Source organism: Phanerochaete carnosa (assembly GCF_000300595.1).
Source record: "Phanerochaete carnosa HHB-10118-sp unplaced genomic scaffold PHACAscaffold_8, whole genome shotgun sequence".
Lineage (NCBI taxonomy): Eukaryota > Fungi > Basidiomycota > Agaricomycetes > Polyporales > Phanerochaetaceae > Phanerochaete > Phanerochaete carnosa.
In genome coordinates, this window is record NW_006767635.1 from 1,665,757 (window position 1) to 1,691,263 (window position 25,507).

The following is a 25,507-nucleotide window of genomic DNA, read 5'->3' on the forward strand; positions in this document are numbered from 1 at the left end:
AGTTTGAGTGGTGACAGCAATACGACAAGCAATGAGTGGAGAGCTGAACAGAGCATGCGGTGAGATTATGTTATATAGCAGTGCCGTTAGGAGCAGGTCGGTCGATGAGGTCTAGTTCCCTGGGGTCGATACCTGCGAAAGACTTGTTCTTGATCCGTCGCGACTCGATCTCGCGCTTGGTCAGGTAGACATGCAACAGACCCAGGCAGTCTTTCGCCTAGGAGAGAGAGAGAGAGAGAGATAGAGCGCGTCAGCGCAGCCGAGAGCACAAGCCAAAGCAAAGCAGCCGGCCGACTCACAAAGACAAAGATCCCGAGCCCGACGGTGTTGCGCCACCACACAGGATCCGCTTCAGCCCAGACCTTGGTGCCTCCGCAGATGACGTTGAGCACGACGCGGAGGTTCGTCCCGAGCTGGTGAAGCAGGCCGCCCTCCGGCGGCCAGCCGGCGTTGCCGTACCGCACGCGCGGCGAGTGCGCGCCGAGGCGCAGCGGCGGGCGCACGCCGAGGAGCCGGCGCAGGAGCACCGAGTGCCGCGAGAGCCCGAGCAGCACCGCGCCCATCCAGTTCGACAGCTTCGGGATCATCAGCGCCCCGCCGATGAACCGCCCGAGCGACGTCCCCGTCACGCGCACCGTCTGCTCTGCGGCCGCGACCGGGTCGTCTAGGTTGTTCGCCGGCGGTTGCTGCTGCTGCTGCTGCTGCTGCTGCTGGTCGTCCGCAGGCGCAGGCGCGGGTGCGGGTACGGGTGCGGGTGCGGCGGCGCCCTGCCGGTGTGCGCCGTCTGGGGCGTTCAGGTCGGCCGCGATGCGCACGTGGAGCGCGGGCCCGCCCTCGTTCAGCGCGAGCTCGATGCGGCGGAGCGGCAGGTCCTGCGCCGGCTGGGGGCCGAGCACCCAGCCGCGCACGCGACGCATCAGCCGGCGGTAGAGCCGGGCGACGATCGGCAGGCAGAACGACACCATGATCGGCGAGGGCGGCCAGCGGAGGAGGGCCTGCTGGGGGTAGCTGGCGAGGTCGGCGAGCCGGACCTTGTCGGTCATGATCTGTGCGACGGGCGAGGTCGTCCAGGCGAGATAGAGCGGGAACACGGGGGCTGTGTCGAAGTACTTTGTGCGTGTGGCGACGAGGGAGATGGGGATGAGCGGCAGGTTGATGAAGGCGTGCCACGGCCAGTTGGTTGGATCATCTGTGAGCAGCAGGTCGAACCTTGAATCCTACTTTCAACGACGCTTCAATAAGAGGACTGAAAGACGCACATCTCCTTCCCCAGAAACTCCTGCACCGCATAAGCACCATAGGAGGTGAGCATGACGTACATTCCTGGCGAGCCGCATAAGCAGAACGATCCAAGAAACTAGGCCCAAGACACGCACCAAAGCCACACGACACGACGACGGTCGCGAAGCCAAACACCGTCACCGCCCTCCCCGCGAGCGAGATGCTGGTGTTGATGTGGTTGAGCAGCCGCAGGGGGAACGGGTTCTCGCTCCGGATCTCGTATCGCGCGCCGCACTGGGGGCACTTGAGGGCGTTCGGCGAGCGCGAGGCGTCTTGCTGTGCGGAGCGTATCCAGTTCAGGAGGCAGCTCTCGTGCGCGATCAGGGTGCACCTGCACGGGTGGACCCATTGCACCCGGGGCTCCGACGGCTCTGCACAAGGGCTGTGAGTGAGCAACGAAGGTCGTGGTGGGTCGGCTGCTGCGACGGAGGAGACGCACGGTCATGGTATTCCTCATCCCGGCATATCCAGCACAGTTTTACCTATGGCAGAGACACCCGTCAAGTTTCGCTTTCGGCAGAGGTGCTCCGCGCGCAGCCGTGTGTGCTCACCCGGAGGTCGTCGATGGTAGGCACGCGTTCTGGCACGGGCTCCATGACTTTGTCCGCAGACTAGACTAGTGCGGTATGAGGCAGAGCAAGTGGGCACAAGGAGGTGAGAGGACGCGTATCGCCGGGCACGAGCGTCGAGCAATACTGCGCGTGGTGGACACGCTGCACAGAAGTAAGGGGCAAGATTGAAGGTGACTTTGTCGAAAGTGTTAGTGTAGTGGTCGGGGCTGAAGCGAAGCTTGGAGTCGTGGGAGGCAGAGAGCGCCAGTCAAGCGCGATAGATAGATCGGCGCAGTTCTTCGTCTTCGACCCGGAGAGTTCAGCTGTCGTCACACGCGCAACATTCGAATAAAATGCTTTATTGATAGTCGACAAGACGACCCTGTACATGGCGGAATCATAACGGGCTCTTTATGTAACAGATGCGGCTACGAATTTTCGGGAGAGGAGGAAAACAAAAGTCCGGGAACGGAAACGAAGGTGACCGACTGTTTAATGGTCATAAGGAGGCGTCTGCGCCCTGTCGTCGTCCTTCTTCCCATCCTCAAGAGGAGGCGGGGTACGCGCGCGGTCGTCCCTGCGACGCTCAGGAGTAGGGCTCCTGCGTCTCTCAGGGCTGCGGCTCCTCCTCCCCTTGTCATCCCTGTCGCGGTCCTTGTCGCGCTCATCACGATCACGGTCGCGTTCCCTGGGACGTTCGCGGTCACGTTCGCGGTCTCTGTCGCGGTCGCCTCGGTCCCTACCGTTGCGACGGGGGCTGCGAGAACGGTCACGGTCACGGCGCGGCGGAGACCTCCTGTCATAGCGCCAAACGGTGGAGGGGGGATGCTTCGCCCACTAGATGGCTATCAGAACACACGTCGCCAACCGTGTACGCAGATTTACATACTTGGATGCTCAGCCTCGCTCCTTCGAAGTAGCGACCATGCCTGCCAAAAAAAAAAAAAAAAGGGTCCGGTTGAGGACAGAACGACGTTGTTTGAGGGAGCTGGGCACGTACATCTCGTAGTAGGCGTCCTCGGCATCGCGGGTGCTGCGGAACTCAACGAAGGCGTAACTGCGAGACGGATTCGAAGGACGTTGAGCGATCGGTTTGAACTCGGGCGCGGAACTCGAGAGGGAGTGCAGGGGCACATTGGAACGAAACGGATTCTTGGGGCAAATCGCGCGACGCCATGAGGTTCGGAGGGGACGCAACGTGGGACCGAGACGACGTGTTCGCTCGCGGCGTTTCCATCGCGTGGACGGACCACATGTCTTTTCGGTACGCTTCGACTGCGAAGAGAGGCGGATGTAAAACGTAGAAGGTGGTGACTTACGGGTTCGAGTTGGCGTGCGGGTTGCGTGGAGCAGGGACGTCGCAGCGGACGAGGGGGCCGTACCTGCGAGAGGGTTGAGAGGAGAGAAAGGAGTGACACAGGACCGGGTGGCTCACCGTTCAAACTCGTATGCGAGGTCGCGAGCGCGGGTGGTGGGGTGGAAGCCAGAGACGAAAAGGATGCGAGGCATGCTGGCGCGGTTCTCGCCGACGCTGTCGAGGTTGTCGAGGTCGTCGAGGTCGTCGGAGGCCAACGTCAAAAAGGTGAGTGTCGTTTACGGGGTACGGTTGATTTGGTTCTGTTTGGCCGGACTAGACGCGTGCTTCTCGTCGGCCCCAAAATGGTAACGTCGTTCACTCTCTCTGCCAGCCGTCTGCCTCCAGCCCTATTCGCTATTTCTTAACACCACGCACCCGATGCACTTCCGGAGAAATCAAAGCTAAAGCTGAGAAAAGTCACCCAAGTACTCCCGGCAGACCAGCCTCTCCTGGGGGCTCACTCAAGAAGCACACGCTGCATCGCATCAGACCCCGCGACCAGCATGACGTCACCGAGTATTCCGCCTGTGGCTCCCGCACCAGCCCTCCTTTACACCAGCTGAAGACCTCACAACACTTTGCAAGATGTCTGTGGGCTATGGTATGCACATGAACCTTTCGAGGTCGCCCGCTCACATACCGTCCTCATCAGCCGACGCGAAATTCCCCAACCAGCCCCCGGACGCCATTCCCCCTTCCCCCTCACGCGAGAACCCAGGAGCCGTAAGAAACCTTCCGACCCTCACCGATAGCACCCTCGACTAACCCTCGTCCCAAGGTGTACCCAAAGTCGGGTCCCAACGGTAAACGAAACGCAACCTCCCGGTGACGCACACAGCCCAGCTCACGTCTTTGCCCCTCCAGCGGCCCCCGCAGGGTCGGTGCCCGGCACAGGCGGCGAGGACGAGCCCTCGTCCGTGCTGGGCAACCCCTTCGCCTTCCAAGGCGCGCTCAACAAACTCGGCGGCGCCCTGAACGAGGTCATCACCGCGCTCGAGGGCGAAGCCGGCAGGGCGGGCGTCGCGGAGAACGAGCAGCAGATCCTGCGCAAGTTCCGCGCGTGGGCCGCGGAGCTCCGGGCTCTCGAGGGTCGAGGACAGCCTGGGGGACACGACTCCGAGCTGGTCAACCCGCAGGAGGGCCCGCTGTTCACGGACTGATGTGGTTGCGGCAGGGCACCGTTGTATTCTAGTCATATATACACACGCAAGGAACCTATGTTGTACAGATGAGACGCTTTGACAGATTCAGCCTTTTCGACTCGGTGCGCCTCCCGTGGTGAGTTGGCGGCGGTCTATGAGAGAAGCGCCTCGCACGTCACCCGCTGGGACGGTCTGCTGAGGCACCCGTGCAGTGGCATGCCAACCCCGGGGGAAACGCTGCAAAGCACAGCGAGCCAAGCGAGACGGGCCAGTTCTACGCGGTTCGGTGCGAACGAGCTGTTGCCCTTCTCGTCAGTGCCGAATCTGCGCCAACGAGGCAGAACCCAGCGCAAGAGCCACGCACCACAAAGGCCAGCAAGGGGCGCCGTGGCCGTCATCACCGCCTCAAGCCCCCCGGACGCCGGTGGCCGGGCTTGCCAGTGCAGAATATCCCGAAGCGGCGGCGGGGCTGCTGGACGAGCACCGCCCGCGCGCTCTCGTCGTCCTCGTCGTCATCGTCCTCGTCATCGTCCTCGTCCGAACGCTCGTCGGGCTCGTCTCCCCCGGGGCCCCGCCACTCGTGGCGGCCGCGCTGCTGCTGCTGCTGCTGCTGCTGCTGCTGCTGCTGCTGCTGCTGCTGCTGCAGCGGGCGCGCAGGGTGGGCCTGCTGCTTCCAGGCATTGGCCGGCGGCGTCCATGGTCGTGGCGGGCGGCCCAGCAGGACGTCGGGCGCTGCGCACAATGGGGCTGAGCGGTCAACGCACGCACGCACGCACGCACACACACACACACAAAAGCGGAGACGCTCACGCAACATTTTGCGGCCAGAACCGGTGTTCGCGTAGGTGGGTGGCGGTGGCGGCATCGAAGCGGACAAGGGTTGCGCGCTGCCGAGGCAGCGGAGCACAGACGACGACGGTGGTGGTGGTGGTGGTGGTGGTGGTGGTGGCGCGCGCCCCGCTGTATCCTCGGCGGCAGCGAGCCGCGGATTGGCGGAGAGCGGCAGAAGCAGACGATCGACGCGTTCTGTACAAAGGACAGCAACAAAGGGCATCAGCTTCGCGACAGGCACGGGGGGACAATCTACAGATGGACGTGGGGCTGACCCTGGAAGGCGCGGTCGTCCTGCATCAGGTGCCGCTGCTGCTCGAGCATGTGCAGCATGTCCAGGTAGGCCGCCTTGTGCCGCTGGAGGGCGGGCATGCACGAGCGCGCGTGGTGGAGCTTCGCGCCGCTGCGCGTCAGCGTCGTCCGTGCGATCTGGGCGCGCGGGGGCAAAGGCTCGTCGTCAGCGGGGCGAATCTCTGGCTTCGCGGCACTGGGCGGCCCAGGCACGCTGGGCCCGCCGGCGGACCTACCTCGATAAGCGTGACGATCTGAGACACCGTGAAGGGAGACCCGTTAGCGGCTGCAGAGGCGGAACACACGCTGCCCGGTTTTCCCTTACCTTGCGACAGTGACGCCGGACATCGTGCGAGGGGAGGTCGCTGCAGGCTGTCAGTTCGTTTGCTGCGGAGAGGAAGTCCCGCAACGACGACAGCCGACGGGCGAGGTCCATGGCGCCCTGCCGTAAATCCACGGCAGCAGGCACAGCACCGGCGAATTTCTCAGTAGTCATGGAGGAGGAGGGGAGGGAGGGAGGGAGGTGGGAGAAAAATCGGTGGCGAGGCGGGAGGGAGGGAGGGAGGTGGAGAAGGGGAAAGGGCAAGGGAGGGGTGCCAACCTTCCTGGACCAAACGTGACTAAATAAACGGCGGGAGGGCAAGGGCGCGGCACAGGCCGAGGGCCACAAAATGTTTGCCACCATCCGGGGAAACGGAACACGTAAACAACGCTGCGAGGTGCGGGCCCGTTTCGGCTGGCGTTTGCTGCAGAAAAACCGACGGTGCGCGGGCCATCCTCGTCAGGACTCGAAACGCATTTTGTTTCTCACTGCAGCGGGTGTACATGTCTGTTGGCCCCCAGGATTGCCAGGCGTTGCTGCTGCGCCGTGCGAACGCCTGGAAAAGGCGTCGCTGGGCAAGGACGATGCGCAAGAGGCGGAATGTTCCGAAGATCTGATGACCGATCTGCGGGTGCTTGCAGCAGCGAGCTACTAGGTTGCCCCGCCGAGAGTTCTGCCTCAGCGCACCCTCCACAGTCTAGCTTCTCGCAGAACCTATCATCCAGTAGAAAAGAGGTCCCCGCCATTCTGGCTGGCCCTCCAGGCACTCACCCGGGGTACCCGCTCAGCGCCTCGCTGCAGTAACAGTCTCATTAATGATCCTGTCAGTGGCTTCAGGGCAGTGTGCCAGGTGCAACAAGGCTCAGCAGAGAGTAGTGATCTTTCTAGACGGCGCCCAATTCATGTAGCTGCCCTCTTGTCGCGAACAGCATGACTCCTCGCCGCGACAACAATGCCAAAATATCACGTCGCTCCTCGGATCAGTGGGGACGAGCCTGCAGCGGCTAGTCCTTGAGAGATTTTACCAGTCGCTGGTTGCTTATACAACCAGATGACTTGTCGGAGCGCGGACCCGTGCACTGAACGGAGAAAATCGGCGGGAATGTACAGCGAGCCGTCGACATGAGTTTCGCGTTCATAACACCCTCGAAATCGAGAAGCCGCATGAGACGGCTCATGCAAGGTAATACATGCTATTTCAGGGGATGAGAGCTGTACATTGTATACTTTCATTCCACGAGAAACCGGTCGAATGTGCACAACGGCCACGAGGTTTCGGCGTGAGACGCAAGGGCCAGGCCCTTTCCGCGTCCCCAGCCAGTGCGCTGATCTGTAGAAGCTGCCCTTCCAGGTTAGTGAAACGGTAGAAGAGGTGCAGCTATAGTCCGAAACATGACAGATGCATTGGCACGCGGGATGAACCGGCGCCAGCGGAAGTCCCCAGAAGGTCCGGGAGCTATGGGGGAAGGCCAATCTAAGCGAACCTTATTGCGAGGGCAGCTATCCAGTCGCAGCCAGGGGTAAAGGCCTTTACGTGTCGCTCAGATAGAAGGAAGGGCCTTGCAAATGCCGACGTAGAGACGGCAACGGCGAGTCCCCAGGGTCGCATTTCCGCGGACTACCAGGAGGTAGCGGGAGAGGTAATTTCTCCCCCAGCCGTGTCCGAGCCAGCTCTTGAGAAAATAATACACATATCGATACGTGAGCCGGGGAAACAGGTTGAAGGAGGGCAGTATCTCCAGGATAGACCTTGGAGACGAACGACGGAGGGGAATGTCATGGCATGCCTTTTTCGGCCGGTACACCGCCATCAATAACGTACGATCTGGATCTGGAGCCAAACAGAGCATAACAATGACCGCGGCTCCGTTGCTTTGCGGATGCCTCAGTTCTTTGACTTGTCCTAGGATGGCTGTCCGTTCGGCGCAGCGCATGCCCCCTATGACCAACGCTGACTCACCGCCACGGTAAATACCCTATGAGCAGCCCCGTGCGATACGTACCTCGCTAAGTCCGACTTACGGCATGTTGCATGCGGGGCTTTTCGGTTTGGACCGCGGGAAAGGCCACAAATATATCCTACCATTCCTGCAGCCTATGGAGAAAGGTTTTCACTGACAGGGTATGCAGCAAACTCGCCCGTGGTCAGCCCCACACTCAAGCTGACACAACGCATCTATACCTTGCACCGCAAACGACTGACGTCAGAGCCACGGCTACAAGACACCTAGCCTGGTACTGGTACTAGGAATTAAATGAGTGGTTACAGCCACGGCTGGGTAGTGGCCCGGGAGCGCTGTACCGTGACTCGCACAGTTAGTCATTTATACCGCATCTCTTCGTTTTCGCAGCATCTTTCTCACCGTAGTGCTGATTGATCGTCATGCAGAGCATTACTCCGCACTGCACTGCCCTGACTTTCGCCGGAGGACAGCTATGTACTTTAGCACTGCCAACCGTGACGGCATGTTCATTAGAATACAGTCACAATCCCTTGGGAGGAAGGGGAGGATCCAGTTGGCGGCATGTCATCAGAGTCTCAAGCGCCACGCATTGGGGGCAGGTTGTGACGACACAACAGTCCGCGCAACGTTCGTTGTTGGGTCGAGGAATTGGCACACTGTCGGCATCTCCTAATCAGGCAAGGAACGCAACACGCGTCTTTGATGCGCCCAAGACAGCGGTGCGTGCCGGATGCAGTAGTGCAACACTGGAGGCCGCCGAGAACATATCTTGCTCCGGCTGAGCCTGGACGGGTCTGGTACGAAAGACTCAACTCCCGCCGCCTGTGGTATTACTAGTGGGAAGTGGTCGGTCTTTTTCCCGCGAAAATCGCTGGAATACGGTTCACTAGTCCTCCTGCGGCGCCTTCGCCTGCCACTCAAAGACAAGGGAACATCAAGAACGCCTCTTCGAAGAGTCTACAAGACGTCGGTTAACGGGTGCATGATTGGTAACTTGTGTGAAACAGGCGTGATATTATAGGAGCTGCCTTTTGCGGTTATAAGTCGGCTTACATAAGCGTCGGTGTAGTTAAGGGAGGGACGACCTTGTCTCTTGAAAGCTGTCCATTTCCACTGTTTTTTTTCGTCAATACCCGTCCTCACATCCCGCTCACGACCTTTGGACGACAACCGTCTTGTCGGCACTGGATCACACCCGCGGTGTCTTACAGAAGATCGGTCCCGACCCGCGTGATGTTTCAGACCGTCTGCTAAGCCGGCGCGACACGATATTTCAGCTGCTTGTAACGTTACGAACTTGACACGATGGCGACGACCACGTACAAAGGCGCAGCAGAGGGTGACGACGACTCATCGCGGGTGGCGACCCCGATAGCCCCATCACACCGCGCGAGTCTCGCAGCAGACCACCACTCGGCTCAACCCGCTGGTGAAGATACGAACGACGATATCCGCGCCTTCTCTGCTTCGCTTGCGACTGAACTTGATACGGTGCTGCATTTGTACGATGTACCCGGCGCCCGTCCTACCGAATCCCACCCCAACCTTCCGAATGCACCCATCGTCCTTCCACTGCCCACCCCGTCCGCATCGCGAGCGCAATCAACCTACGTGCACCCAGACGGGCGCGGAGAAGAGGCTGTAGTCGATCTGAGCGACCTGCCTCCAGACATTGCCTCGGCAGACATCTCGATAGCCCGTGAGTCCTCTTCGTGTATCCGCGCTTTCGCCTGCTAACGCTCCCTGCAGCGGACTTTAGCTTCGTGGAAACATCCTCTGGAGCTGCGGCGCGTGAAATCAAGCGTAGATACGACCAATACTTGGGTGTGGGCAAGGACGTGCGGTCTCCATACGCGATCACCGCGTTCGTGAACATTTACGGAAAGCAGATGTACCGTGTCGGGTGAGTGCGCTAAGCATCTCGTTTTTGCTTGAAAGCTGACCCTCTCAGTCACCGTGGTATGTCTGCACCGGCGGCATCCAGTGTAGACGACGTCGACGGCCACAGCAGCAGAACCAAGTCGACCAGCGTCGAGTCCACTGCTTCGTCGTCTCTAGCGCAAGGTTCATCAGCACATCCTCCGCACCCTAAGCGGCGCTCGAGAATGAGCATCAACTCTTTCCTCCCTCCCTCCATGTTCAAGAACGGCCAAGTTCATCCCCCGCCAAGGTCATCATCCTCCAGCAACCAGGACGGCAGCCACTCGCCTCCTGTGCGTAGGCTCAGAAAGACTCGGTCCATACCCAACTTGGCATCGCCCACTGCGGAGCCGTCGGCATCCATGCCTCCGCCACCTGTCATACCCACGGGCCGGCCCCATGCTCACAGCGTGTCAAGCGTGGATGCCTTCCGTCCTCCGATTCCGTCCATCACCTCTGTGGCTCCCGTACAGACCCAGGATGTTTTCGCCGGGGTCATGTCCTGGAGCAGCGTGCCCAGCTCACCCCTCAGTTCTAGTTCTCAGCTTCATTCGTCGCATGGCTTTTATACGCCGTCCGAGAGGGCCGTGGACTATCAGCTATCGCTGGACGCCGTACGGCATCCGTTCGGCCGGGGCGTCGCCTTCGACACACCGGCCTGCCACTCGCCATCGCACCTCACGTCGCCGCCCGTTCTCCGTGAGATGCAGTCCTTCGAGTCCGGGCTGACCGCGCGGGCGGCAGACTCGTCGCCAAAGTCCATTCGCATCAGCAAGGAGCGCGCACGGTTGTCAGACGACAGCGCGACGATACCCGAGGACGAGTCGACGTCGCAGCTGGACGGCCTCGTGGCCGAGGAGCCCAAGTTCGAGGCGCTGGCCGAGCTCACCGTGCAGTCGCTGTACGCCACCGATCTGTTCGACGTGCTGCAAAACTACAGGGGCATCCCGGCTTCCATCGATAGCATCGCCATGGATCCATACCAGACGACCATTCGTCTGTCCTTGAAGGCGGAGGAGTCCGCGGCACCCAGGGATGATCCGCGATTCGTCATCTGGGGAGAAGTCCAGACGGACACGTTCGATGGTATCAGTCCCTCCTGGAGTACGACTGACATGTCGCCGTCGAACTCGGTCGGATCACGACGAAAGAGCACGAAGGGCTCGCCAGACACCCCGCATGTCCGTGTGCCGTCTGAAGATCCGTCCAAGAGGGTGCTGGTCGCCGCGACGATCGAACGTTGGATCGCCCAGTTGACAAGCGAGCTCAACTACGACGAGCTCCTTCTCTTCTTCTTGACGTACCGAACGTACATCAGTGCCTACGACCTCGGGAACCTCCTCATCTGCCGTTTCCACTGGGCGCTGGCGCAGCCCACGTCCACGCGGGACGAGATGGTCAGGCGCATCGTCCGCGTCAGGACGTTCATCGCCATCCGGTACTGGCTTCTCACCTTCTTCAGCGTCGATTTCGTCCCCAACCCAGAGCTTCGCGCCCTGTTTGCCGACTGGCTCAACAGCCTTCGTAAAGATCGCGTTTTGGCACGACACAAAGACGCTATGGTCAGTGCGCCAATTCTTCACCACAGGGATACCGACTGATTGCTGTGCTGTCTAGAGCATTGTCGTCAAATTACGCAAAGTCGTTCGAGATTGCAAGAACGCGTACACAGAGTCGAAGGACTCTGCAGGCAAAGCAAAGGCCAAATCGAAGCCTCCCGTGCCTCCTACTCCGCAGAGCTTGGGAGATCTGTCCGGCGGTAATTTTGCAGAGGCCTTGCGAAAAGCGGTGAACAGGGATGAAGACGATACCGACCTTGATCTGAGCCTCGATGGCGTGGACTCGTCCCGAGTTGACTTTGGCATTAGCCCCTCAGCAGCCCCACTCGCTAATCCCTCGTCTGCCGTTGACCTGGCCATGCTCCGACAGCCGCTCCACCTCGCGTTCCTGCAGTACGGTGGCAAGCAGACACTCTCAAGCTCACCGCCCACCGTCGTTTCCTCTCAACTCTCCCTGCCTGCCGGACATAGCTCGCTTTCCCGCGTAGTCGTCAACGCTATCGGTCGGCTGGGCCGATGGAAGCGTGTTCTGAATTACAGGACCACCAACGCGAGGGCCCCGATGCGACCACCTCTCAATTTAGGCACCGCTTGTGTGAATGCTACGGCGTTTGACCTTGAGGCCAGCGAGACAGGTGACCTGCTGATGGTCAAAGGCGGCGTCGAGCAATACCTGAAGATGATCGAGACGCAGGTGACGGCGCGGAAAGCAAACCACATGTTCCGAATATCCAGGACGGTCGACTCCCTGCCGTCGTACGAGATCGCGACGAACCACCACCTGTCCTCCATCAGCCAGCAAGACACCCTGGTCGAGTCTCTTGAACCGGTTCGCGAGGCGTCAGACGAAGGCGGTACCATCGAGGATGAGCCCGTGCCCGTTCCTGTGCCCGATCAGGCTCCAGAGCCGAGCGAAGAAGTGGCACCCGCGCCTGAAATAGAGGCAGATCCTACTACTCCATCCGCTCGCGCGCAGTCCCCTCCAGCCTCATTGCTGCACTCCTCTCTTCAGTCCTCCATACGCTCCTCGGTCATGTCAGACGACACCTCGGTGGAGTTCTCTGGCAACCAGAGATGGCGGTCCCGGTTCCATACGGACCGGATGGACATCGTTTCGATCGACGAGCTTGACACGCTTTCTGACTTTTCGTCAGAGGAAGACCCGAGGGAGCCTCTCCCGACCGGTGTGGGCCTGCGAAGACACAACCCGCGGAGACTTCCCAATCGGCGGGACTTTGAGTTCGTGCGCCAGTCCGTTGAGAGCGCGTCATCGATGGGTATCCGTACGCACGACTCGGTGCTCTCTGGAGGCTCGTCGGTCGTCTCTTCTGCACATGTGTCCGGCAGCGCCGAGTTCGCGGGGCCGATCCAGCAATGGCAGATGAACGCCCTTGTGGACTCGCTCAGCGACGACGAAGAGTCCGGAGACGTGGAGGCCGCATTGCGACGCCTGGAGGGTCAGATCAACCAAGACCAGCAGCGCCACAAGCAGACGAAGGTCGATGGCTGGGTGCAGAGCATCCGCGAGAGGCTCGCCAACGGGCAGCTTGGGTCTGATCGCCGGCGGTACTCGTCCGACGAAGAGGACTACGGGGAGGTCCAAAGCAGCATGAATGGCAACGGCAAGCGCGCGGTCGTCAGCCGGGGCAGCGTCTCTCGCTCCTCTGCACCCCGCATCAGCAGCTCGCGCAACTCTGTCAGCTCGGCGCACCACGAATCGCCGTTTGCGGTGGCGTTCCCCACGCCAGAAGAGCCGGAAGCACCGGTCGTTCCTCCCGGTCTTGGGCACTCGGTGCCGTCGAGCAACGGCAAGCCCGCTCCTGAGGACGTCGTGCCGTTTGAGATTCTGCGGAGCCGCGTGCCTTCGCGACCGACAACCTCTGCGGGCTCTCCGTCGGCCGAGAGGCCCCTGCCGCCCCCTGCGAACCTGCCCACCACGATCCCGAGCGCAAACTCATTCGTGAAAGAGAAGAACCTGACGCGGCACCGGTCGTTCGTGCTCGGGTATAAGTCGGACACGCTGATGCACCACTTCACGATGATCGACCGCGAGCTGTTCCTGGGCGTTAAGTTCCAGGAGCTGGTGTCCCAGAGTGACTGGATGGTGCCGTCTGAGGAGTATAACATCCTGGACTGGGGCCAGTTCATGAAGGACCGGAAGACAAAGTCTGGAGACCCGAGTGCGGCCAGGACGTCGGGCCTCACTGCGATACGCGGCCGATTCAACCTGATGGCGAACTTTGTGATTGCGGAGATTGTCATCACGCATCCCAGCGAGCGGTTGATGGTGTTCAGCAAGTTTGTTCGCATTGCTTGGGTGAGCGGTGCCACTCTGTCTGTGGTGCCCATATCACTGACCGTGTCACTAGAAAGCATACAGCCTTAGGAACTTCAATGCCTTAGTAGCGATCCTCGCTGGCCTGGATAGTCACTGGGTCAAAAGGGCGCTGCGTCAAAGCAACGACAAGCCGGGTATATGGGAGAGCCGCATGCTCCGCGACTTGCAGCAGTGGACCACCAGCGACGGCGACTTCAAACACATCCGAACTACTATCGACAGCTTGGCAGAGGCTAAGCCAGGGTCTCCGGACTCTGCCACCCCCAATGCGGAGACGCAGTCAGCGACTCGAAGTCGCGCTGCCTCTGAAGGCAATCCCCCGACACCGCCTGCTTGTATACCCTTCTTCGGTGTGTCTAATCCCGACTTGTTGGCGCTCCTTGTGCTGACTCCTCTCCAGGTGTTTATCTGTCTGAATTGTACAGATACAGCAGCTTACCTGACCTCATTGACCCGACGGCGCCACATGAACCTGTCAGGATCGACCCGGAGACGAATACGTTCGAGCCGCCGGCGCACCCCGAAGTCTTCTCTAACCTAGCCCCGCTCCCGCCGACTGTGCAGCTGGAGCCTCTAATCAACGTGCACAAGCAACGACTCGTCGCGGGCGCCGTCAAATCCCTGGTGGCCGGCCAACACCTCGCGTCCAAGGTTCAACACCCTGTGGAAAAGAAGCTGTTCCAGAAGTGTCTTAGGCTGCGCGGGCTCAATGTCGATATGCTGACGCGCGCGCTCGCAATCTTCGACAGCTGGGAGGCATGATGTGATATTACGGCCTGGGCTCTTTGCTACTTCTTCCTCATCTGTGTTCGTTCTTGATGCTTCTTGTTAAATCGGGGTTTCTGGGAAATAATGTGTATAGTTTTCACGAGTTGTTATAACGCCTCCGTACAGATGACCAAAGAATGAGATTTAAATAATAATAGATGTGTAGTTGTGAAGTATTTGTATATGGTTACTTGAGTGTGTTGTGCTTATTGTGCCGAAGATGCTTGATCAGTTGGTTGGAGTAGAACGCGTGTGCAACGGCTGCTTGTTCCAAAATTTCAGTGCATCACAAGATGTAAGCTGCCTTTCTTCTTCTATCAATTCATTGGTCAAATATTGCGCTACTTATATATCTCCTGGCCTTGGACACTTTCATGAGAGCCCTGACTCAGGCTGTGAATGTGTGTGGACGCCACCAGCATGTAGACGTATTTCCGCGCCGTGTGAATATTTTTTGGGACTGTGCGAAGCGAGACCGGGTGTGGCGCCCCTCGCTTGACGTGACAAATCACACAATCTTATCCAAAATATTCAGCAATCGAGACGCGATTTCTTCAAAGTCTGTCGTGCCATCGCTGCACGGATTCAATACGTTCATGTCGCGCAATCTCATCATTTGACCAGCTGGATCTGCGCGGATTCAAACGTGTACGGCACTGCGGTTCTTCCTCCCCAATCCGGACCGATCGCGGTTAAATGGCACGAAATCCTCCATAGGGCTGCAGAATCCGCAATCGCCTCTTGTTCTCTCCCCTCACCTCCTCTATCGTCTCTCATCATGGTCAAGGCCGTCGTTCTCGGTGCCGCAGGTAACGTACACGATGTTGGGTCCGTTGGGATGGTAAGCTGAGAGACGTGTGCAGGTGGTATCGGCCAGCCCTTGTCGCTGTTGCTCAAGACTAACCCTTCCGTTACTGAGGTACGTGGTCGCGTTTGGGCAATGCCACGAAACTAATAGCTGCTCTCATATAGCTGGGTCTTTACGATATCGTCAACACCCCAGGTGTCGCCGCAGATCTGTCTCACATCTCGACCCCTGCGAAGGTCGTCGGTTACCTTCCCCCTGATGATGGTTTGGCCAAGACCCTCCAGGGTGCCGATATTGTCGTTATCCCTGCTGGCGTCCCTCGTAAGCCAGGAGTGCGTGGTTCCTTCTCTCTGAAACGTCTCATGCTGACGCGTTTTTGCAGATGACTAGGTAAGCGGCCTACTCTGATCAAAGCAAAGAGAGAATTAAGAGCGCATCGCGACGCGTAGGGATGATCTTTTTAAGGTACGCCAGATTAGTCGCATACATACTGTATACTTATCCTTTACCAGATCAACGCGGGCATCGTACGCGACCTTGCCACCGGTATTGCGAAGACTGCCCCCAAGGCCTTCGTCCTTGTCATCTCCAACCCCGTGAACTCCACTGTTCCCATCGTCGCTGAGATTTTCAAGCAGCACGGCGTCTTTGAACCCAAGCGGTGAGATCCGCGTTTACAAGCTCCCGATACCGCTAGTACTCATCAGCGAGGTAGCCTCTTCGGTGTCACCACGCTCGATGTCGTCCGCGCGTCAACATTCGTGGCTGAGGTCCTCGGTGACCTGGGCAAGGCACCCTCAATCAGCGTCCCCGTCGTCGGCGGCCACAGCGGCGTTACGGTGTGCAGCAGCTTGTGCTTCCTCCGCTATGGCCACGCGCTGACACACCCATCCACCCCTGCAGATCGTGCCCCTCCTCTCGCAGTCCTCGGCCGCGCTCCCGTCCGGCTTCGCGCAGGGCGATCTCGAGAAGCTGACGAACCGGATCCAGTACGGCGGCGACGAGGTCGTGAAGGCCAAGGACGGCGCGGGCTCCGCGACGCTCTCGATGGCGTACGCCGGCGCCGAGTTCGCGAGCAAGGTCATCCGCGCTATCAAGGGCGAGAAGGGCATTGTCGCCCCGACGTTTGTCCACCTCGCGTCCGATCCCGCGGGCGGCGAGGCGCTCAAGAAGGAGATCGGCAAGGAACTCGAGTACTTCTCGGCCCCTGTCGAGCTTGGCGTACGTCCCCTTCCTTCTGCGTGTGTTGAGTGTGTGCTGATACACTCACGCAGCCTGAGGGTGTCGCAAGCATCAAGCCCCTCGGCAAGCTTACCGACTACGAGAAGACCCTTGTCGAGGCTGCGCTTCCTGAGCTCGCCACCAACGTCGAGAAGGGCGTCACGTTCATCTCTGCCTCGAAGCTCTGAGCAGTGTAGCATTACTTATCAGCGACAAAAGTTAAAGCAAATGTAGAATTAGTCAGGAACGTAACATGATCTGGTCGCATAGAACGACCTTAGTCGCCCAGTGGCTCTGCCGCGCAATCCTCAAAGTGTGCCCAACTTCACCATCTATCGGATGAGGACAGAGACGTCTTCACCACCGACTACCGCACTTCACCATCTATATTCGGCAGACACTCGCCTATAGCTACAGCAGCTTCCTCCACGAAGCGCACATATCTATAACACCACATGTCACATTGCTTGACTGCCAACGATCGAATGATACACAGCATGCGCGAACGATTGTCCTTCATGCGCAAGAAAAAAAAGGTAGTGAGAGAATGATTGGTGGATGGGCATATAATCGACAATGGAAGATAGAGGACGTGACTGGATCGTGACTGGATAGAAGTACAAAGATTGGTGGGGATTGCACGATGACGGAACAGACTGACGACAATGAAAAATCGAGACGGGGAGGGAAGGAGAGCAAGAAGGATACACAGGACAGCGGACGAGGCGAGGGGGCGCGCAGAGCGAGTTGATCGGTATGTGTGTGTGTGTGCGTGAGTGAATCGAAGCGTGCAGTGAAGGATGCAGGTATGTTGTGGGAAAAGATTGTGATGGACATGACGAGGAAGATGGGTATCCGCGCGTTCGTTTCGGGTGTTGGGGGTACCTTAGCCAATACAGTAATGTAGAGGATGATTAAGGATGCGCGGGGTACGTTATGAGGGGAACACGACGCTCTGTCGGCGGCTAGTCTTTGCGACGGGCGTCCTGTCTTTGATGTTCTCCTTCTCGCTGGCACTCGCCGTGCCGGACTCGTTACCTGAGACGGGCTTCTTGCGAAGCGGCTCGAGCGACGACGACATACGGCGGTGTGTTGGCGCAAGGGGCGCAGCCAAGTTGGAGCGCGAAACGTAAGAGGAGGGCGGGCGGCTCGTAGTGGCAGAGGAAGGTGGCGAAAGAGAAGAACGGGGTCTTGCAGTGGGTGCATTCACGGATTCCATGCGTTTTGTTGCAGCGTTGATAATCATGCTGGGAGGGCGTCGGGTTAAGTTCGACTTGGTGACGGTCGCAGGTTCCTTTGCTGAACTACTAGCGTCTGACATGGCGGATGAAGGCCGGACAACGCTCGGCGTAGTAAAGATGGATGATTCTCGGCGGGCGGCGGGCTTGGTCGCAGTTGACTGACTAATCGACGCGCGAGTGCCCATACGCCTCTTTAGCTGCGGAAGTGGTATGATTACGCAGCAGAGATCGACCTGCAAGTCACTCACCAGCTCTAGTTCCTGCTGCTTCGAGTCGAGCGCAATGTTGAGGCCTTGCATGTCCTCTTTGTCCTGCGCCCTCTGCTTCACAGCTTGCGCAAGCTTGACCTCTTTATCTGCGCTCTCCTGCTGCAGAACGTGCACCTGCTTGCGAAGCTTGTCGACTTCGTTCTGGAGTGCAGTGACACGCTCCTTCAGACTGTCTGCTGCGCCATCATCCTCCGCCTTCTCTCTGACAAGCCTCTCCAATGTATGACGCGCCTCAACCTCTCGTGCGACGACTTCCGAGATCTTGCGGCTCTGCCCGTCGACAATGCGTGCGTGTTCGCGCTTCTGTCTGGTGAGGCCATCGCGGAGTTCCTCGGCCTCGGCCTCAGCTTCCCGAATACGTTCGTTGTACTGAGCAAGCTCAGCGTCTCGCTGCCGAAGGTTCTCCTGCAGGCGAGACATGCTGTCGTACGCATACTTGCGCTCCTGCTCGAGGTGAGAGACGCGGTCTTCTCGCTCCTGAAGGGCCCTCGTGAGCTCCTCAGTGTGATTCTGCTCAGCCCGCAGCTGCTTCTCCAGCTACGAAGAGAATCCGTGAGCATGATCAAACTCTCAGATGGCGCTGCATAACGTACCTCTTGCCGCTCTCTCCCGAGCTCGTCCCGCGCGACCCAAGCCTCTTCAAGCTCGCGTTCCAATTGGCGGCGCCGGTTCTCGTGCTCGTCTCTATGAGCGTCTAAGCTAGTAAGCTTCCCGCGGAGTTCATCTGCTTCCCGAGCGAGGGCGTCCCGCTCCTTCCGGAGCCGTTCGACGTCATCGGTATTCTGCTCGGTGTGCCTCCACTGCGCCTCGAGCTCAGCCTTGAGCACTGCAAGTTCTTCTTCCTTGCGGACGACCTCTTCACGGAGACCGGTGAGCCTGGATTGCAGGGTGAGTTGGTCGTTGCGCAGGGCGTCGTTGGTGGCAACGAGAGCCGTGCGCTCCACCTCCCATGCCGACTTCATCGACTGTAGGCGCTCTCGAACCTCAAGGGTCTGTATATCGAACCTGCCCATCTGCTCCATTTCCTCCTTGGCGGCATTAATGCCCGCCTGCAGCTCGCGGTCACTCTCGTCGCGCGTCTGCAGCTCGTCCTGCGCCTTCGCGAGCCGGGCGTTCGCAGATTTCAATTGCGATTGGAGGTCCCTTTCCCGCTGATCCGCTTCCTGGTTTTCACGTTCGAGGTCGTTGATCCGGCAGTGAAGCATGCGGAGCGCTTCGCTACTAGCTTCATCCATGACGCTGCGGTCGGCGCTCACTTCGCGACTGCGGTCGACCTCCTCTTCGAGCATTTTTACGCACTTTTCAAGCTCCGTGACCCGCTTGCGCCAGTTGCGAACAATGTTCTTCCGCCGCTCAAGCTCCTTTTCGGACTCGCCAAGACGAGAGTTGAGTATCTCCACGAGCTCGTCTTTGGCAGAGAGGTCGACCTGATACTGCGCACAGAGCTCCGATTGGACCGCGAGCTGGGTCCGAAGGGACCATATGAGATCCTCCTCACGAGAAGCGGTACGTGTATGCGTTGATTGAGGCGGTGATGGCGGAAGCATAGTGCCTGGCGTGTAGTACGTGGAGGCGTTCGCGGCGAACGGATCGCGCTCTTTCATATTGGACTGATGGGCAACAACTGCTTTGGAGTTATCATTAATGCTTGCTTCCGGAGGTTTCGGTTCGGCCACAGTGATAACCGGAGAATGGGCCAAGGTGGTGAAAATGGTGTCGCTGAAAGCACGATTTCGCTGTGTCGGAGAGGGCTTCACCGGTGATGTTTCCGCAGCCGCCTCAACCGCTGAGCGGAAGACGGTCTGCCCAAAGCTGAAGGAATGACTACGGTCTGGTGTGGGGTTACCCAACTTCAGGGTCGGCGATGCTGACAAAGTATTATTCTCTTGCTCCTTCTCAACAGATTCAGCTGACATGGACCTCTGGTCATCAGTATCAGAGATCTCCACGGCAGAGTCGAGGAGCGGGGCACCGAGATCGGTGGGGATAGCGGGCAGCTCGAACGCGGATGCGCCAAAGATGTTGCCGACGTCAGGCGGCGATACTGGGGCGATTATCGAGGCCAAGCCGGGCGTGATAGGATTGGAATCCTTTGGCAGTGGCGGCGGTGTAGGCGGCGGCGCGGTAAAGACCTGCTGGACGGTTGGCCTAGGTGCAGCTGACTTCTGCAAGCGATTGAATCTCGAGTCTTCCATCTCGCTTGCGCTGGTGACCTCAGGGGTGATGACGCGATAGGCGTCTCTCGAGAAGAAGCGAACACTCTGACCTGTGCCCGGCGTGTTACCAGGTTTAAGGATCGAGCGCAATGAGCCAAACTTCCCGTCCGCAGGGAGCTTAGAATCTGAAATGGGTGTGATGGGTGTCCGGATACTCTCTGCAGAAGTTCGAGAGGTATCCTGAGATTGACGAGCAAAAAGCTCTGCGCTTGCGCGTCCAATTGAGGCGTCAGAACCTGGCGTGCGATTAGGACGCCACAAACATATCAAAGACCCCGGAACGCACCTGTGGCAAGATTCGCAAGGGTCGACTTCACCTTCTTTGGGAGCCCAATTCGTGGCATACTGTCGTACGCTCCATCGCTGGCTACCCTCGACATTCTCTTCAACATCCCCCCTTTGCGTTGCTTGGATGGGGACATCGGAGGGCTGGGTGTGGGAAACGGGACCTCGGAGTCGTCTTTGTGGAATATCGACATGTTCGGATGGAGGTCTTTGACGCGGCTTACTACATCCGCCTTAGAGGAGGAGCCTTCATCGTCCGTGGTTAAAAGAGATGTGCCAGGGCGCGGCTTGAGAATGCTGTTCAGCTTGGAAAACATGGTGTCGGTGTATCGCCTTCGGAGGCGTCGGTATTGAGGGGGTAGTCTTCGATGCGTGTCCCAAATATATCCACAAGGCAGAAATGTCGGGTGTTATGAAGAATGGGTGACTTACGATGCGGCCATGCCGGGAGATGGACGATGGACGAGACCCAAGCCGCGCGAGAAGCGAGTTGAACTTGAACATGTCACGTGATGGCGTCGGTTTGATAGGCGCCTGAGCACAGCCAGGCAGTGCCAAAGCGCTGCAGGCGGAGCCTTACCCGTGCACTAAGCCGCCTCCCTACCTTTCTATCCTTAAGATATGTAGCTTCCAAGCAGAAGCAGCAGGGAAACACGATGAGTTCATACCCAATCCCCCCATCCTTACCGATCTACCCTCATACTGAACCGTGTTACATTTGTAGTAATCGGGTGCACGCCGCTGCGAAACTGCGATATGGCTACCTCGGCATGAATCAGAGAGTTCGATGAGAGCATGCTAGTCTGTGCCGTGGAGCATATCAATGACGCGCCTGGGAAGGTAAGCTTGGCTTGTATGGAAGCACCTACCCCGACATGAACCCTTTCCTCGCTCGTCCCAGGCAGCTTCCGCGAATTTCCGCAGCTGGCGTAGGAGCTCATGATAGCTCACATGCTACATCAGCACATCCGGTGGCCGTTGTGGCGCAATAATCGCGGTAGCCAACTTTTCCTTATTGCTCGCTTCCGGCTCACGAGAACACCACGTCCGAGGCCTCGCTTTCCACGCCCGACAAGGGTCCACTAGCGCTAACGTCGCTGATGGCTAGGGTCCTCGGTGGCATACGTCCTTCTGGATCTTGGCGTGGTGTGGTGTTCCGCCGGGAGGTGATTACGTTGGATGCTCTCCTCCTTCTCCCAGCTAGCTGAAGCTTCGCACTCCTTCCGGTATGATTCGTGTAAGGGCAGAAAGGGTCCGGGAAGAACTCGGGAAAGGGTCCTTAGGCTTAACTCAATTCAAGGACAAGCGAACCCTCACCACTTCAGGTGAAATTGCAAGCCCAGTCTCGCAGGTGCCTCGATCTGTTCCGGACCATTCAACGCTAGAGCTGAAGCCCCCAAAGCTTATCGGACGGGCTGGTCAATGGTATAAATTGTACGGGAATGCGATTCGTCTACACTATACGACAAAGCATAGGCTGCCAGGTGCCAGGACCAGTCCTCCGAACTTCCAGCAATACCAGGGACTCGATACCGATCTGAGAGATCCACCAATCACTACGGGCCTCGTTCGACGGCTTATTTGACATGTCCTGCGACACCCTCGTCAGTACGTGGAACGCGATGCACGACGCAACTGACCTCCAGAAACTGCTGAATCGTACCAGCGACCAGGGCTGCGAACTTGGCTAGAGGTACCTGGGCGTTGCTATTCCCCGCTGTGATTCGCTTATCCCAGCTTGGGTATCCTGGCCACTGCAACGGTGCGTCAGGCTCAACCGAGAACAGGCGGGCGAGCTGTTGGAACCCACCATTATTCTGATGATAAGCTCGCTCGTTCCATAGAGCAGTCGTATTGGCCCATCATCCTGCAAATTTGCCAGCTGTGGTGGTAGCACTGCGGAGGGGCCGAGGCGGAGCCCGGGCGTGGGAAGACCCTTGACAACGAACTGCACGTTGGTTAGAGATTCTGCACGACTGAGCCGGTTGTCGGCCGCCTGCGGTACAATGATTCCTGGCGCTACCATAGGGTAGTCCACGAATGTGTGGTATTCACTTGGCCTGTTGTATTTCTGGTCCTGCCGCATTGTATTTCGGGAGTGAGGCAAAGTTCTCCCTTGTATAGTGAGGAAGCACTTACCATCCTGCCTGGCGAGTCCCTGAGGCGTTAAAACTGGGATTTCGGCGGCGGAATGCTGCAAAACTAGTGCGCTATAGCAGTCGTCTTATATACCCTCGCGGTCGGAAAATGGCGAATTTGCCCTCATGCCTTGTCAAGGGACCCTAGGCAGCGTGCCCATGACACCCGGAAGTGCTGAGGGGGCGGCTGGTACCGATTGTATTAATCATAACAAGCCAGTAGGAGGGGCTGCCGCTGGCCGAGGGAGACGTGGTGAAGCATTCCGCCAGTGCAATCCGGCCATAAATGTACCGTAGGATGTTCTGAAGCGAACCCGAGCTCCCAACGACATCCCGAATGTTGCAGCATGAAGTGGCGCACACGAGTTTAGCCTGCAGGCTTGCAGGATTTCCTACGAACGGGAGGCTCCCGAGCGGACTGTCTTCGGTATGTCGGGGTTGCGAGTAAACTAGCTCTAGCTCCGCTTCCTAGTATGGCGGATGGGAAGGCGCCTCCGGCGGTATGCCGACCGGAGCGGCGCGGTGGCTCCGGGGCTGTACGGCTTAGCGCGGGAGCAATACCATCCGCGGACGGAGGCTCGCAAAGCCCATTGACACTTGAATGCAAGCGCAGAATTTTTTGCAGACATGTAGCGGGCAGCCCGGTTCGTCTAACGTACATATGCCGGTACCGTAGATAACGGAGTGTTTTCCGTGTCCGCAGCAAGAGGCGACAGCATCAGCTATGCTCTTCTTGTAATCCCCTGCCCGAATAGTCAAGTAGCGTGGCATGATGGAGGCTATTCCCTAGTTGCATCATCGCCGGGCTAGGGTCCAACTGCGCGACAACCATCAATACGGTTCCGGCAGCTTGCAAAGCCCAGATGTCTCCGGATGTCACCGTGGGCCCTGTCCTCGTGACGAAAGTGACCTCAGTCCGAATGCTGTCAGAGTGCATGCAAGCTCACTGCTGCGCTATGATGGTTCCACCCTAAACCACGGCAAAAAAGCAGACCAGAAGTGTGGCGAAGGTGGCAAATGCTGCCATGTACGACTGCGCCCTGTGCTCGAGAGTGGTGCAGTCAGTGGATCGTTCGGTTTCTGGGCGCGAAGTTCGCTCACTTTTGCTATCTTCGTAGAGTTGCATTTCGGACTTAGGGCACATGTCACAAGACAACAAGCGCAGCTCTGACAGTCCTATCACTAGGATAGCCAACTGGAAGGGTCATGGTCGCCACCATTGGACGTTGTGACGGGTTGCGCTTGCCGACAGAGCGTTCGCTAGCTTGTGCTCGCAAAAAAGTGCGAGTGCGATGTCTACGAGCATGCGATGCTTGACGGTTGGAAAATGGAAAACAATGTGTGTTATAAGGCCCATAAGACTGCGACGAGAAGGCATCCAGCAATCGACGCCGCACCACACCCCATACTCACCCGCAAGGATCTAACACTTGAAAATGGTAAGGAACATGGGCGCACGGGGATACAAGAGTACTTACGAGCATTTTGCAGGCTCCTTACCACACTTTCATGGACTTCAACGAGCCTGAGCTGCCTGGCATCGTCGTACCTCAGCCAGTGTACACTGCACCCGGGCAGTTCACCCAACTGCATACCATTCGCTTCTACGAAGGAGGGCGACCGGGCATGCGCCTCTCGAACGCCCTCAACAGGGTCTTCCAAAACTTGGCCCGCGGCAACGACGTGCCGCAACTGTCAGAACAGGCGAAGAAGATCACTATCCGTATCAACGTACGTCTTCCAGCGACTTATCCAGATGTATTAGCAAGCTGAATAGCTATTGATAGTGGCCTGGATACCAATCGTGGAGCCAGGTCGTGCACGCCTTCGACCACTCGTACGAAACCAGGCCGATTACCATCGCCAAGCTTGCACATGAGATCGCCAAGAACGTCAGGCTACTAAAGAGTGTGAGTGCTATTCCACCGTCCCAGTAATATCACGATCTAAAGCTCACTGGCGCAGGACATGCGAGGCGTCGCGTGCTCGAGTGCAGACTGGAGTCTGGACCAGATCAACGTCGAGGAGCTCGTACTGGTCGAGCTCCGTCACGTCTCCACGGGGAGCTGGCAGCCTGTCCTGTGTCTGGACAGGCATTAAGTGCAGGAATCCTGGACTGCTCTACACAGTAGAATCCGCGTCGTTGCGGCATCGGCCTAGTGTCTTCTTCGGACCTAGCCTGCTAATACCGTATTATTAACTTTCTTGTACCATTATTACTTACCATTATTAGGGGATAACCCCCTTTAGCTAGTCCCCAAAGTTATATAAATTATCGCTTATCGTAAAAATGGACCCCAGAGGTTCTGTGTGACTTGTTGTGATGTGCGAGCTAGTCGTCGTTGCTAACACAGAGCACAGGCGCGCAAGATGACAACATGAGGGTTATGTAAGAACAGCGCTTTTTGACAAGCTTCGTCTTTGTGGCGCTCTCTTGACAACCCACGGAGATATGGCCAGTCTGGGAACTGGGATAGCGAACATTTATCTTTGCGCGTTCTCTATCAGGCCATTTCACTCCTGACTCACTTTTTATAACTTGGTATACACCCCTGACCCTCGAGGTCGCTCGCTGATTGGTATTCTTTTTCTGCCATCTCGACAGCTGTAGCTGGCAGCGGAGGATCCTCTGCGCTTCAAGCACGCGGATGGCCATTGGGGAGCCCGACTCGGAGTCCTCAAGACCACGGCGCCTACAGTCATGTAGTACTGTGCAGCTGATCTGGCTGGAAGATGTGCGCCGGCCATGAAAACTGCTCCTCACTCAGTCCTCGCGCACAAAATGAGCTGAGTTGCATGTCTCTTGACTTGCTGTATCATGATATCTGTATCATGATATCAAGCATCTGTGCCAGCTGCCGGTCGTGCGTTGCGTGGTCTGATCATCTAGACCTCATCGCACCAGTGCCTCATTACTAACTTTCCAGCTATCTCAGTAAGCTTATGCTTCTCATGTGCCTTGCTTGTCATAAGTATCTGCATGTGTTCCCGTTAGGCCACAGACT

General features: G+C 58.2%; 9 protein-coding genes across 9 annotated transcripts; 4 read left to right on the forward strand and 5 right to left on the reverse strand.

Annotated features, from left to right (window-relative positions):
* Window positions 1–7: 7 nt before the first annotated feature.
* Window positions 8–1,928, reverse strand: PHACADRAFT_261299 (uncharacterized protein). Its single transcript, XM_007398983.1, has 6 exons — window positions 1,833–1,928; window positions 1,721–1,763; window positions 1,377–1,652; window positions 1,260–1,323; window positions 300–1,209; window positions 8–217 (listed from the first exon to the last, which is right to left on the reverse strand). The coding sequence occupies exons 1-6, from the start codon at window positions 1,875–1,877 to the stop codon at window positions 71–73; spliced, it is 1,485 nt and encodes a 494-aa protein (XP_007399045.1). The 5' UTR covers window positions 1,878–1,928; the 3' UTR covers window positions 8–70.
* A 249-nt stretch (window positions 1,929–2,177) lies between these two features.
* On the reverse strand, window positions 2,178–3,380 carry PHACADRAFT_261301 (uncharacterized protein). The gene is made up of 5 exons (XM_007398984.1): window positions 3,268–3,380; window positions 3,152–3,214; window positions 2,833–2,889; window positions 2,722–2,761; window positions 2,178–2,669 (listed from the first exon to the last, which is right to left on the reverse strand). Exons 1-5 carry the CDS (start codon window positions 3,339–3,341, stop codon window positions 2,325–2,327), a joined length of 579 nt encoding a protein of 192 aa, XP_007399046.1. The 5' UTR covers window positions 3,342–3,380; the 3' UTR covers window positions 2,178–2,324.
* Window positions 3,381–3,774: 394 nt separating this feature from the next.
* On the forward strand, window positions 3,775–4,349 carry PHACADRAFT_164637 (uncharacterized protein; the record flags this gene model as incomplete). The annotated part of the gene is made up of 4 exons (XM_007398985.1): window positions 3,775–3,790; window positions 3,842–3,912; window positions 3,968–3,992; window positions 4,054–4,349. The coding sequence occupies 4 exons, from the start codon at window positions 3,775–3,777 to the stop codon at window positions 4,347–4,349; spliced, it is 408 nt and encodes a 135-aa protein (XP_007399047.1).
* A 379-nt stretch (window positions 4,350–4,728) lies between these two features.
* On the reverse strand, window positions 4,729–6,223 carry PHACADRAFT_149581 (uncharacterized protein; the record flags this gene model as incomplete). The annotated part of the gene is made up of 4 exons (XM_007398986.1): window positions 5,757–6,223; window positions 5,438–5,707; window positions 5,142–5,357; window positions 4,729–5,063 (listed from the first exon to the last, which is right to left on the reverse strand). Exons 1-4 carry the CDS (start codon window positions 6,136–6,138, stop codon window positions 4,729–4,731), a joined length of 1,203 nt encoding a protein of 400 aa, XP_007399048.1. The 5' UTR covers window positions 6,139–6,223.
* Window positions 6,224–10,133: 3,910 nt separating this feature from the next.
* Window positions 10,134–14,455, forward strand: PHACADRAFT_261303 (uncharacterized protein). The gene is made up of 4 exons (XM_007398987.1): window positions 10,134–11,221; window positions 11,277–13,535; window positions 13,588–13,906; window positions 13,957–14,455. Exons 1-4 carry the CDS (start codon window positions 10,157–10,159, stop codon window positions 14,316–14,318), a joined length of 4,005 nt encoding a protein of 1,334 aa, XP_007399049.1. The 5' UTR covers window positions 10,134–10,156; the 3' UTR covers window positions 14,319–14,455.
* Window positions 14,456–15,051: 596 nt separating this feature from the next.
* Window positions 15,052–16,654, forward strand: PHACADRAFT_261305 (uncharacterized protein). Its single transcript, XM_007398988.1, has 9 exons — window positions 15,052–15,133; window positions 15,188–15,243; window positions 15,297–15,464; window positions 15,498–15,502; window positions 15,579–15,597; window positions 15,645–15,793; window positions 15,848–15,971; window positions 16,036–16,353; window positions 16,407–16,654. The coding sequence occupies exons 1-9, from the start codon at window positions 15,103–15,105 to the stop codon at window positions 16,539–16,541; spliced, it is 1,005 nt and encodes a 334-aa protein (XP_007399050.1). The 5' UTR covers window positions 15,052–15,102; the 3' UTR covers window positions 16,542–16,654.
* Window positions 16,655–16,986: 332 nt separating this feature from the next.
* Window positions 16,987–20,570, reverse strand: PHACADRAFT_261307 (uncharacterized protein). Its single transcript, XM_007398989.1, has 4 exons — window positions 20,366–20,570; window positions 18,457–20,315; window positions 17,843–18,400; window positions 16,987–17,791 (listed from the first exon to the last, which is right to left on the reverse strand). The coding sequence occupies exons 2-4, from the start codon at window positions 20,056–20,058 to the stop codon at window positions 17,288–17,290; spliced, it is 2,664 nt and encodes an 887-aa protein (XP_007399051.1). The 5' UTR covers window positions 20,059–20,315; window positions 20,366–20,570; the 3' UTR covers window positions 16,987–17,287.
* A 1,247-nt stretch (window positions 20,571–21,817) lies between these two features.
* On the reverse strand, window positions 21,818–22,450 carry PHACADRAFT_198757 (uncharacterized protein; the record flags this gene model as incomplete). The annotated part of the gene is made up of 3 exons (XM_007398990.1): window positions 21,818–21,955; window positions 22,005–22,118; window positions 22,175–22,450. The coding sequence occupies 3 exons, from the start codon at window positions 22,448–22,450 to the stop codon at window positions 21,818–21,820; spliced, it is 528 nt and encodes a 175-aa protein (XP_007399052.1).
* Window positions 22,451–23,938: 1,488 nt separating this feature from the next.
* PHACADRAFT_31187 (uncharacterized protein) lies at window positions 23,939–24,602 on the forward strand (the record flags this gene model as incomplete). The annotated part of the gene is made up of 4 exons (XM_007398482.1): window positions 23,939–23,941; window positions 23,994–24,233; window positions 24,290–24,412; window positions 24,468–24,602. The coding sequence occupies 4 exons, from the start codon at window positions 23,939–23,941 to the stop codon at window positions 24,600–24,602; spliced, it is 501 nt and encodes a 166-aa protein (XP_007398544.1).
* Window positions 24,603–25,507: the final 905 nt, after the last annotated feature.